The sequence below is a fragment of the Cygnus olor genome, chromosome 2, assembly GCF_009769625.2.
Source record: "Cygnus olor isolate bCygOlo1 chromosome 2, bCygOlo1.pri.v2, whole genome shotgun sequence".
In the NCBI taxonomy this organism is placed as follows: domain Eukaryota; kingdom Metazoa; phylum Chordata; class Aves; order Anseriformes; family Anatidae; genus Cygnus; species Cygnus olor.
Genome location: NC_049170.1, coordinates 122582197 through 122594165, shown reverse-complemented (window position 1 = coordinate 122594165; position 11969 = coordinate 122582197). Strand labels below are relative to the sequence as shown.

The 11969-nt window shown below is 40.4% G+C and overlaps 1 protein-coding gene across 11 annotated transcripts in view; it reads left to right on the top strand.

Moving 5' to 3' along the window:
• Positions 1–365: 365 nt before the first annotated feature.
• The window catches only part of ASPH (aspartate beta-hydroxylase), a 116719-nt gene continuing 105115 nt past the window's right edge, over positions 366–11969 (top strand). For 3 of the 11 annotated variants that reach the window (XM_040545722.1, XM_040545718.1, XM_040545711.1), the window contains exon 1: positions 368–556. In XM_040545722.1, the coding sequence (XP_040401656.1) occupies positions 496–556 (61 nt within the window). In that variant the 5' untranslated portion in view covers positions 368–495. Of the gene's footprint in view, positions 557–11969 lie in introns of all 11 variants that reach the window. The other 8 variants (XM_040545721.1, XM_040545715.1, XM_040545713.1 and 5 more) reach the window with 6 other exon arrangements.

Here is an 11969-nt window from a genome sequence, read left to right as displayed (position 1 = left end):
GAGGCAGCACCGCCTCTGCCCCTCTCTTCCCCACACCGATGCCGTGCAGAAAGCCCTCCGCACGCCCAAAGCCCACAGCTTTGGGACGGGACGGGGCTGGAAGGGGCAGCGTACAACCCCCCCTCAGCACCCGGTCCGCCGCCATGCCATGGCCCCTCAGCGGCCCCCGCCCCCTCCCCTCGCGAAGCCTCGCGAGAGGCGCCCGCCCGCTTCCATGTTGCCACGTTCAAAGCCGCCGGCAGCGGCGAGCGCGGCAGACACGCGCGCACCCCGCACTCAGCCGCCCCTCCCCTCCCTTTCTCCTCCCAGCCAATGGGCGCGGGGCGTTGCTGCACCTCCTTCCCCTGCGCGCTCCCCCATTGGCTGCCTGCCGGCGGTGGGGCGGAGCTAGGCGCCGTGCCGCGGGGGGCCGCGGGGCGCTGCCTCAGGCAGGGAGGAGGGGGCGGCGGCTTCGGACCTGTAGCGCCGCCGCTCCGCGTCGCCTGCCTGCCCGCCATGGCCTCCCGCAGGAGTTCCAGGGGAACCGGCGGCACCCCCAGCCCCGGCCCCAGGCGAGGTGAGCGGGGGTGGGGACGGGGATACGGGACTCACGGGGGCTGCTCGGTAATACACACCGCGTGTCGGTGGTTTGGGCAGGGCAGAGCATCCCCGGCGGTGGGTGTCGGGGCGCTGTCGGGGTCCCTGTGTGTTCACACGGGGCTGTGAACGAAGGACGTGACCCCATCGGAGGTTGCGGGCTGTGCTTGCCATGGCTGGCTTGGTTCAGCAGAGCCCCGGGGATGAAACGTGGTGGTGGTGCTCAGGTAATGCCTACAGCAGTGCTGCTGTGCGCAGCGGTGGTAATTGAAGGGCGAGCCAGGTGGGATTAGTTTACCCATCGCATGAAACGAGGGAAAAAGGTTACAAACACACGCTATTTAAGCGAAAATGAGATGGTATCGCAGGGTTCGCTGAAGTGTGTGGTTGTGGTTTTGACCCTTTTTCAGTTTGTGGCATAGGTGGTAGACTATTACGCTTTCTTGGACTGGGCTTACTCGTTGGTCATCACCCAGTACTAAGCAAGCTAAAACCAGATGCTGATGGTAAAGTCTTAAGCACGTGCATCCCTTGTATTATTTTTTAACACTACAAAGATTCAAACCGTTCTGTTACTATTTTAAATATCACTTTCAAGGTTGGTCAACATTTTTAAAATAGTTTTATCAGGAAACCAAATCTCCGGGTGTAAAATTATTCTGTGGGTTTTTATTTTCAGCCTCAGTAAAATCGCATTTCTTTGTATTGAAAGCTATCTGGTGTGTGCAATTGCACAGAGAACTCCATATTTACTGTTATCTACGAGGGGGTGAAGAACTCTGAGTAACATGTTAGGCTCTCTCCTGAGATGTAGCCTCATTAATTCAGATGAATGCTTTGCTAGTTTAACTTCTAGTAAAATCCCTTGGACAAGCATAGAAATTATGGCATGGAGCTGGTGCTGTTTTCATAGCTGCAGCAAGAAGTACTGGATGATGGCTCCTGTGCGAATAAAGGAAGAACTGGGGGAGCAGGATCTTCACAGCAGCCCATGGGCATCCCACAGCTGGGGGATGTGAAAGTGAGAGGAGGAAATAATTCTGAGGTGGCCGGTAATTGAGACTGTGAGGCATGGAAACCTCAACTTCGAGGCAGTTCTTGATTGTCCTGTAGTATGTTCACTTTTGCAGCAGTTCATGGGAGAGGTCTTGGCCGTTTGCCAAGGCATTGCTCATAGTTCTGAAACCACGAAGTTCGTGGCGCATCTCACGGTCGGTGTGCTGAAGACAGTGCCTGAATCTGAACACAGTAACCTGCTCTTAGGTTTCCCCATTGAGAAATATTGACAGCAATCATAGAGATAATGTTTGAAATAGTATTAACTGTAGTGTTTCTATAACTCATTTCAGTTTCATTGAAATGCCAGAAGTGCAACTGAGCGTTCTTAAGAAATAGAACTCTACCTCTTACCTTCAAAAGTTATATACTAAAAAACATCCAGCTCTATATCAGTCCTAACAACAACAAAAAATCTATTTGCTTTTAAGCTTTGTACTTCTGTTTGTGGAATTTTCTTCGAGAAAAGAAAATTGCCAGAGTTGTGGGTATCAATGATTTTATTTGGAGTACACAAGCGAAAAACAGGTGAAAATGTGACAGTTTTGTACTTAGGGAAACGTGTTTGTTATTATCTCTGCTCTGAAGTTTGGTTTCCTCTCACTAAATTAACAGAATTCACTGTTAAAACTGTGGCCTCTCAAAAGGAAGAAAATCAGTTTTAAATAGCTAAATGAAGTAATAGATAGTTACTGAAATATTGCTTAAAGCCTCATTAGGTGAGGAACAGTTTTGGTATAGGAACAAACGTGTATCACCTGGTCATGAATTAACTGCCTCAGGTTTCACAAGGCAGGAAACTTGGAAATGTCTGGGGCATTAGCACATGGTTATGGAGAGGCCTTCCAGTAAGACTGAGGATCAGCAACATAACTACTTCTAAAATACAGACAGATGGAAAAAGTCTTCATGACTTCATGATCTTCATGACTATGAGCCACGTTTATCTGTGGAAGTAAGAGTACTGATGATAAGGCATCTGATTTCATGTGGCAATGTCGGTGTCTTTTATAGTATGCAAGCAAGCGCTTAAATATAATTCTCACTGATGATAGAGTTGTGCATACTTGCTGTCTGTTTTCTTTCTAGTTCTAGCTGTGTTTGAATGGAGGGAGGTTTGTTTGACATTAAAACTGAAAATGCAGTTTCTGATGTGTCGCTTCTGCAATGCTGGTTTATATAGTGGTGTAATAAGAATTTTATGTTCTGTACCTGTTTAGACGGTTTGTGAAATATGTTTACATACAATAGACCTGCTCAGTGCTTGAACAGAAACATGACCCATGTATATGCACACCTTCTTTTTTTGATTCCTTGACTTTCTTTTCAGATATCATCCAGATGTTTCCTAGTCTTAGTTACTTTACCTGTGCTTTAGTATCAAGCTTTTCTAGTGGCTGCTTAGAGCTCTCTCTGGAAGAAGGTGGGAAAATATTCCCTGTGGCAGTTGTGATTAAAAACTGAAAGCATCCCTCTAGCTCATGCCATTTCAATTTTGGCAGGTGGCAGCCAAAATGTAAGAAGTCTATGTTCTCTCTAAAAGTTATTTAAGAAATTCAGTGTGAGAGCTGCAGGAGACCTTAAATGGGAGAGTAGTTCTCCAGTAAGCTAGGCACTGTACAGAAACCACATTTCCGACCCAAGGCATTATCTCTGTCTGCAGACAACTGTATTTTTTTTTTAATACATGTTACAAAACAGATTCCTACCTCGGCTAGTTCTGAGGCTGTTACACAGTTTTAAGTCAAAGAACTCCACTGTTACTTCAATAGAGTTCCTTTAATCTCCATAACAGTGATTGAGATGACCTTCTGACATTGAGATGACCTTCTGACATACTCTACTTTCCTTTGCAAGATCCCAGAAGATGTTTGATTTCACTTTCTCCTGGTTTAACCAGGTAGTTTTCTAGTATCTCCAAATGCAAATGTGTTTAAATCCTTTCACTCATGTTTTGGAACTCCTAAGATCCAAAAGTTCATTAATGTAGTCCTTTCATTATTTTCTGTTTTTTCAGCTTTTTGTAAATTTACTTTTTTTGTATGCATTCAGGTTGACCTGATATCCTAATCCAAGTGCAATTTTATGCTAATATTCTTTTTTTTTTAAGTTAACAGTATCACTTTTATAAAGGTAGCTGTGCATGTTGATTTGCATGAACTTTCACATTTCATTTCATCTCCACTATAAAGACTGTTTTATAAGTGTAGTTTCTCTGTGTGAGACTTTTCCTTAGCTTTTTAATTTATCTAAAGAGCAGAGAGAGTTCATCAGCTAAAAAGGTCACGTTTGCCTCTTTCTTGATTTTTCTGGTCAAGTTCTTTCAATGACTGTTTTGACTATTGAACTTAACATCATTTCTTCTGATGCTTTGAGTGGGTTTGTCTATGCAATACTGTCATCTCTAGGGTCCATCTCTATGAAACCTTCGATAGGCTGCTAGCTCTTGAAAGGTATGGTGACTGACTACCAAAGTCGCTCAGCAATGAAAAACAATCTGTTTGAACACAGTCAATTTGCTTTTATGACTCATTTGCCCATATTGACTATTTTTTGAATTTCTTGCTTCTGCTTTCTCTATACTTCAGGTTTTAAAATTGATACCTAAGTGTACTAGGACTGACATGAGAACAGACACAACCTGATACTTGCCCTACATCAGTGCTTTTTCTTCTTAAGAATTGTGAAGTGCTGGGAGATACCTCACCCCCTTCCTGAGGTGCTGCCAGGTGGTAAAGCCGTTGAGGGAAGTTTTCCTGCCCCTTTTAATCCAGTGTAGATGGAAATCTCGGTCTTGCTCTGTTATCTAATGTATCTTACCTGTAAGTCACTGTAGGCCAAGAGATATTATTCACTGTCTTGCAAATATGGAGGAGCTTTGTGGTTTACATCTTTAAGGATGTCTGTGTTTGTATTTCTTTCACTTTCTCAGCATTCCCTTAAGAGCTTAAATGATATATAAGAGAGGTAATCTTTTCAATAGCTTTTTGGGGACGGAGCTTCTTTAAAATGCTAGGTAGAGAATTAAAGCATCACCAATAATCTCAGGGAGATGGGAAGTTGGAGTGTATTTCCTCAGTTTTCAGCAGTCACTCTAAGAATGCATCTGCAAACTCCCCATCAGACCCAGTAACGAGACGAGGCTGACACTCCAGGGATGTAGATCATACTAGGGGATCAAGGAGTTAAATCTTCTTAGAGTTCACACTCAGCTTAATCTAGACTGAGGTTGCTTTGCAGCCTTCCTCGTTTCTGTTTTTCGAATGTGGGTCCTTATGCCTGGCTGCAGAGCTGTGCAGGTGCTAGGGCAGCCACGACAGGGGAACTGCTCAGGCTGAAAGCTGAGCTCTTTTTTCCCCAGACTGGCTCAGTGCACAGCTCTATGGGAGGGTGTTTGGGTGGAAGGGAAGGGTGAGTGGGTGGCACCAGGAGAGGGTTAAGTCAAATTTGCAGTTTCATGTTTGTCATCATGGAGCCACGCTTCGAACTTGGAAGGTGGACAGTTGGGTTGGGTATGCTGAAGTGGTGGCTGGATGTTTAAGGGCTGTGGTGAAGACAACTAGATTTACTAGCAGTAAAAAGCATGTGTGTTAAGATCATCTCTAATTACAAAGTGCATTAAGAGATCAGATTTCAATATTGCTGTTTCTTGAAACTGGACACACCTTTTCTGATTACATGGAGGGTGGGGATTCCTTTTCAGCTGGACCTTTCTGAATCGCTTCAAAACCTGTGAAAAGTGTTTCTGTGCTAATTCTTGTATTGAATTCTTCATTGTAGAGAACTTGTGCAGTGAAGTTCTGATTTACCCTGAGTGGTTTTTCCCTGCTGAAGATCACAACCTGGTAATCTGTGTGATAGCCTGCAGCCATCTTTTTCCTAACCGCATCCTAGAGACTAGCTCTTTGCATGGAAAACTTTTGAGATCTGCTTTGAAGTGCAAATCATAACTCAGTTTTGTCTTTAAACACTCTGGAAATGAAGTATGCAGGGGTGTGTGTATATATATACACACGCACGGAGTTTAAACACTGGTGTGTGTGTGTGTGTGGTTTGGCTTTGTTAGAACGTTTTAAATGAAGGAAGTTTTGCTACCTCCTTCATATGTGATTGCACTATAACTATGCATGTACTTACCCAGTGTAACAAACACTACCAAATTGTTTGAAGACTTTCAGTATAAAATATTTAAAAGCAAGGGTTTTAATAACTATTGAGTAGTACTTTTTTCTTTGTAATTTTATTTCCTGAGGTTCTGGTTAATTGATAATAAACACTAATGTAACATTTCTCACTTTATTCCTTTCTTTTTTACAGTAGTGTGTGTGTGGTTTTGTTTTGGTTGGGTTTTTGGTATTATTAAAGAAAGTTCAGACAGCAAGTTTTTGTTGTTGTTGTTTTGTTTCTTGTTTCTTCCATGAGCAGGAAACAGTGCATAGTAGAGTTATAGGTACTTGCTTGGCAGCAAGAGGTTTATGTGGTTATATTTGAAACTCCTTCAAACCATGAGAAAAATTGAAAGGACTGATCTCACTTCTAATTCTTCCAGAAATCTTTTCTCATCTGATTTCTTTCCTTTGTGGCTTAATTGGGACTAGCTACTAAAACAAGTTGATATGACCCACATTACAGGACAGGAAAATGGAACAAGGGGAAAAAAAAAAAGTAAAATTATGCCAGTATGCTATATACAAAGTTGAGAATTTTCAACTTTATGTAATAGAAACTTTTTTAAAGGTCACCACCAGCACAATTTTTATATTCTGAGCCAAAATACTTCCTGTATTTTCTTCACATTACTTTACCTGAACTCTGCTCTGCCCTAAATACAACCAAATATTTAATTAACCTAGTAATTATGTAGTAATATTGTCAATTTTGTAATATTGTCAACATTAGAATATTCAAATACAAGCTGTGAAGACTTAGAATTGTACAATCTACCTATCTCCAAATTTTCTACAGAAGAGAGAGCTGGCTGATCAAATAGCAGGTATTAAAACCTAATTCTGCTTTTTTTGGTTGTGCAGATGACAATTCTGTTTCCTCATCGTCGTTTTAAATACAGCTCAGTTATGTTGATCTTGGATTGAAACAAACTAAAATTTCTTTCTAAGTTTGTAGTCTTAACCTTGAGTTCCTTGGCTTCGTGTTTAAGATATAAAAGATAGGATTTTGAAGGTTAGCTTGAAAGATAGGGAAACAGTTAAATGGGTCTGAAAACTAAGGTTGAATCAAGTACATTTGTAAGAGAAAAGTTGTAAATTCATTTTTGGATGTTAATTAAATATTGTTTATACATGTAGAAACAAGAAAAATCACTGAAGTTTTTGAAAAATACGGTCGTGTGGGAAGGTCTACTTTTCTATTCAAATTATTTAGATTAGGTAAATAGATAACAATAGTTTTGTTGTCTTTTACAGTATCTATTTTTTTGTCCATTGAGATTGTCCGTTTTAAGATTGATTCTGTAATTGTTATTACAGTAAAAACAAATTACTCCTGCTTATCCTTAACTGTTATTTCACGTCTATTTTTTTCTTCTCGTATCCTTCCAGTTTATGCTAGTGTGGATGCCCTGTCTTTCATTAGCTGCATCCATTCTGCCACTGTATACAGGCCAAAAATAGAGCATGCAGCTAATGGGTGAATGACTCTCTACTTTTAAACTTATATAACAATACCTTCCTCGTGTGCACAGATGTGGAAGTGTAAATATTTAGCATCCCCAAAGGCATCCTGTGCCATCTGCTTCTGGAGTTGATTAGATTTTATGGTTTACCTACCTAAAAATTTCTTTTTCACATCAACAGTGGTGTTAGTTTTGATAATGCTGAGTGTTGTGTCCTCCCTTATATCTAAATGAAGACAATAAAGGAAAAAAAGATGTGTTTCCTTGAAACATGTTTCTAGATAATTGGACTGCAGATCTGATTCTGTGTAGAACAGGGAAGTTTCTTACTTCTGTACAATACTTTGGGAATTGGAGCTCTCACTTGGGATAGGGCAGAAAAACATTTAATTCAGTTTTCTTCCTTAAGGAAGTTTTGGTTGAGTTTAAGTGCTGCAGCTGCTTGTTTATGGGATATACTTGAACAGCAGTGAGAGTGTATACTTCTGAACTCTTCATGTTGAAACTGTTCCAATCCAATGTAAAACAGTGTTTCAGCCTGCTGAGAGTGAACTTGACCATAGGTCAGTTTGGTCCAAAGTTGTCTTCCTTACCTGGAAAGGAGGGGAGAAACTGGGGTTCAGTTTTTGTTCCACACAGCTCCTCTCTTACAAATTGCTGTTCTCATTGATTAAGATTTGACTACAAGAATGAACAACTTCATCATGAAAGACTGAAATAGTTTTGTCCTTGTATCCTTGGGTACACTAAAAATGCGTTTTGGGTCTCTGAAGAAGTTCAGAAGCAGTTCCCCAGTGCAGAGGAAAGAACTGAGCCTCAGCTACCTGACATCCTGGCTCAGTGCAGTGTTCCAGTGATGCTGCAATGGCAACGCCTCTAAGGAAGGGAGGAGCCTTCCTGCAGTCCAGTGGGTGCCCTATCGAAAGAACTCTTATCCTAGATGTTTTTACTTACTTTGTGATCCTTTTGATGCTTTTTTTCCTTTAATTAGGCTATCCTCAGCATCTCTGTGATCAATCTCCTTAGCTGTTGAATCCTCAATTTGGCTTAGTACTTTCTATTTTTTCCACCATTTATGCTTTTCTTTGAATGTTCTTAGAGTTAGTTAGTTTACTGTAAGAAATCTTGTAGGGACTGAAAATTAAGGAATTTAAAGGTTTATATGAGGATTGATTATATGTCGAATAAATAAAGGTTCCTCAAACACTTCAGCAAAAATCTGGAAAATGGGGGCCAGAGGGACAAAATTGCTTATCATTTGGCTAATTTATTATTTCAACTTCAAATCCTGGTTGTTGTGTTTTCTTAGAATCCGTTTTCTTTTCAATCTGTTTCTCTTTTTTTGTAACTAGTAGGTTTCTGATTTAGGTCATTAATCAGGCCTTTGATAACATGCACAAGTATCTGCAATCATATAGTCTAGGTTATACTAAGTGCAGGGCAGAGATAATCAGAGAAAATCATATTTTTCTGAGGTTGCTGTGCTGAAGATTTCTTAGATACCAGAAAGAAAAATAATTTTTTTATTACAAAGAATTTATATTGCATTTATTAAAAGCATTAAAAGTAACCAGAGACAAAACACCAACCCTCTCACCATTTCTGAAATACATTTTGTAAAAGAACATCAAAGGCTCAGATTTGCCCATTAAAAGTGTATTACTGCCACCCTTGTTACACTGAATAAAGCTTAAAGATTAAAATCTAAAAATTTTAAATTAAATTTAAAATTTTAAAATTAAAATTTAATTTAAAAATAAAAAATAAAAAATTTAAAATTTTTAAATTAAAAATCTTAAAAATTACCTAAGTATAGCACTTGTAATCGTTATGGTGTTGCACTCTGAGAAGTGTGTGCAGTTCAAAATGCATGCTTATTGAATCTAGATCTTAAAATACATTCACAAAAAACGTATATGGTGTGTGTGTGTATATATGTCTATATATTTGAATGTATGTATGCATACAGAAATACATGAGCTGTCTCACAGTAGTGAGACATAAAGCTATTTTAATATGAAGGGGGCAATAGTATCAACAGACAATTCTGTAAACTTCCCTTTAATTTCTTTTTACTCAAAATACTTGGACCCCATGTTAAAAAAACACTGTGAAAACTGCAAAGTAATCAATTGCAATTTTATTGCTGAGAATGGTTTGCAATAGTTGCTTTATCTGTTAATCATATTTGGTAAGGTCATTTGGCAAAAATGCCAAGCAGTACTTGACCATGCAGTTGTTTTCTATATTTGCATTGCTACTGATTCATCTCTGTTAGCGGTAGGGCAGCTTACTGTAACTTACTTTAGTTTCTTATTTCTCTCCCCTTTTTTTTTTTGTATTGCTCTTTATTTTTGTTTTTAAATCAAGATTATTCTAAATTTTGCCTATCATATGACAAAACTTTTACTTCTGAAATACTACTTTTAGATATTTTTTCTGTTAAGGTTAGTGCTTTGCTGTTTTTCCTTTTACTGTGTTTTTCTAGTTTTTGGTAACCACCTTCTGATATGCAGCCTTCTCTTCATGTGCAAGAAGTCTGCGCTGTTGACCCACCTAATCCCAATCTCAAATTCTGTTTTAAATATCTATTCAGTTATCTTTTGTCTTGGATAATACTAAGCAAAATTACATTAATTTGTGTGTTTAGAACTATAGCATCCATAGAGAAATGTGTAAACTATATTAAGTAGTAGGTGTTAATGTATGTTGTTCATCATGAGTCTGATTAGTTCAGATGTGCTGCCTTTTGGTCCTTCTTCCTTTTGATGAGTCTGAAGAGTTTCCCAAGTTTAGCGGTAGCCTCCTTTTCAGGAAGGAATATTTTTGACACTCAGGGAATACCCATTCTTGTAATCAGTTTAAATGTCAGAACGTAAAGCTGTAGATACTTTGCTAAAGGTCAACATATGCATGTTAATGTGTTTCTTCAGATCAGGAGTGCACACTTGAAATGAATTTCTTAACTGTCTTCACATTCTCTAATGTTATTCATTGTGCAGTTGTCCCAGAATATACTTGATTTCATTTTGAAGGAAATGAGGCAAAGGTGTGCTGCAACCTCTTATCAGCGATCAGCCAGATTAGATCTACTTCCCCAGGGCTCCATTTAAGGGGCAGTTCTCTTTATTGTTTTCATATGTGACTTGGATGCAGGACTTGAAGGTATATTGAGAAAGTTTGTGGATGACACTAAATTGGGAGGAGCTGCTGACCCTGGAAAGGGTAGGGAGGCTTTGTAGAGAGGTCTTAACAAATTAAAGAATTGGGTAATCACCAACAATATGAAGTTTAACATGAGCAAGTGCCAGATTCTGGAATGGGACGGGGCAACCCTGGCCCTACATGTACAGACTAGGGGATGAGAGGCTAGAGAGCAGCCCCACAGAAAGGGATCTGGGGTTTTTGGTTGTTGGTGAGTTGAACATGAGCCAGCAGTGTGCTGTGGCAGCCAAAACCATAACCTGGGGTGCATCAGGCACAGCATTGCTAGCTGGTTGAGGGAAGTGATTGTCCTGCTCTGCTCAGTACTGGTGCGGCCTCGCCTCGAGCACTGTGTGCAGTTTTGGGTGCCACAGTACAAAAAGGACATAAAACTAACAGTGAGCACCCAAAGGGGGTCTACAAAGGGTCTAGAGGGGAAGGCATATGAGGAGTGGCTGAGGTCCCTTGGTTTGCTCAGCCCAGAGCAGAGCAGGCTGAGGGGAGGCCTCATGGCAGCCTGCAGCTCCCTCACGAGGGGAGCGGAGGGACAGGTGCTGAGCTCTGCTCTCTGGGGACAGCGACAGGACCTGAGGGAACGGCATGGAGCTGGGACAGGGGAGGGTCAGGCTGGGTATTAGGGAAAGGTTCTGCACCTAGAGGGTGGTCTGGCACTAGGACAGGCTCCCCAGGGCAGGGGTCACAGCACTGAGCCTGCTGGAGTTCAAGAAGCATTTGGACAACGCTCTCAGACACAGGGTCTGATTTTTGGGTGGTCCTTTGGGAGCCAGGAGTTGGACTTCATGATCCTTGTGGGTCCCTTCCAACTCAGGATATTCTATGATTCTAGTTTTGAAGTAACCCCCCCAAAAATGTATGATGTGGACTTCAGAGTTGCATGTTCTGTAGATCCATTTATAATGAAATACAGTATCTGTAAATACAGATGCAACCAAGTTGAAGTTGTAACAAACTGCCTAATCTAAAAACTATCAAAACAGTGTTTTATATGCAATATACTATAATTGAACTTAATAGCTTATTAAAAGGAATCATTTTGATTTCACCGTTTATTGAGGGAATTTTCCCCTTTGTTTAAATTTTCCTCCTATTTTATTATAACTCCATTGTGCGTCATATATGTTGCTGGAACATAGTTGTCAGGAGGTCTTTCTTAAAGCACTTGTTCTTTTGTATTCATGTGGCTTTAAAAAAGTTAAAATATATGCTGGTTATAGAATTAACTGCGTGTACTTTCTTTGCATCCCTTTGAAAACTCACTTGAGAGTTATTTCTCACCTTTGTTCTCCCTTAGGCTACTGGGAGTTGCATTTGGGAATTCGTTAGTTGCTGGATCTCAAAACCCCAGGAGGTATATGATGTTTTCTCAAGTACCTGTAACCCTTTACATATTTTTAAACAAGGGTAAAGGAGGAAGGGCAGAGTGCTAGATGCTAACAGTTTCATCAGGACTACTGTTAATGAGACATGAGTTTGTTTCTCT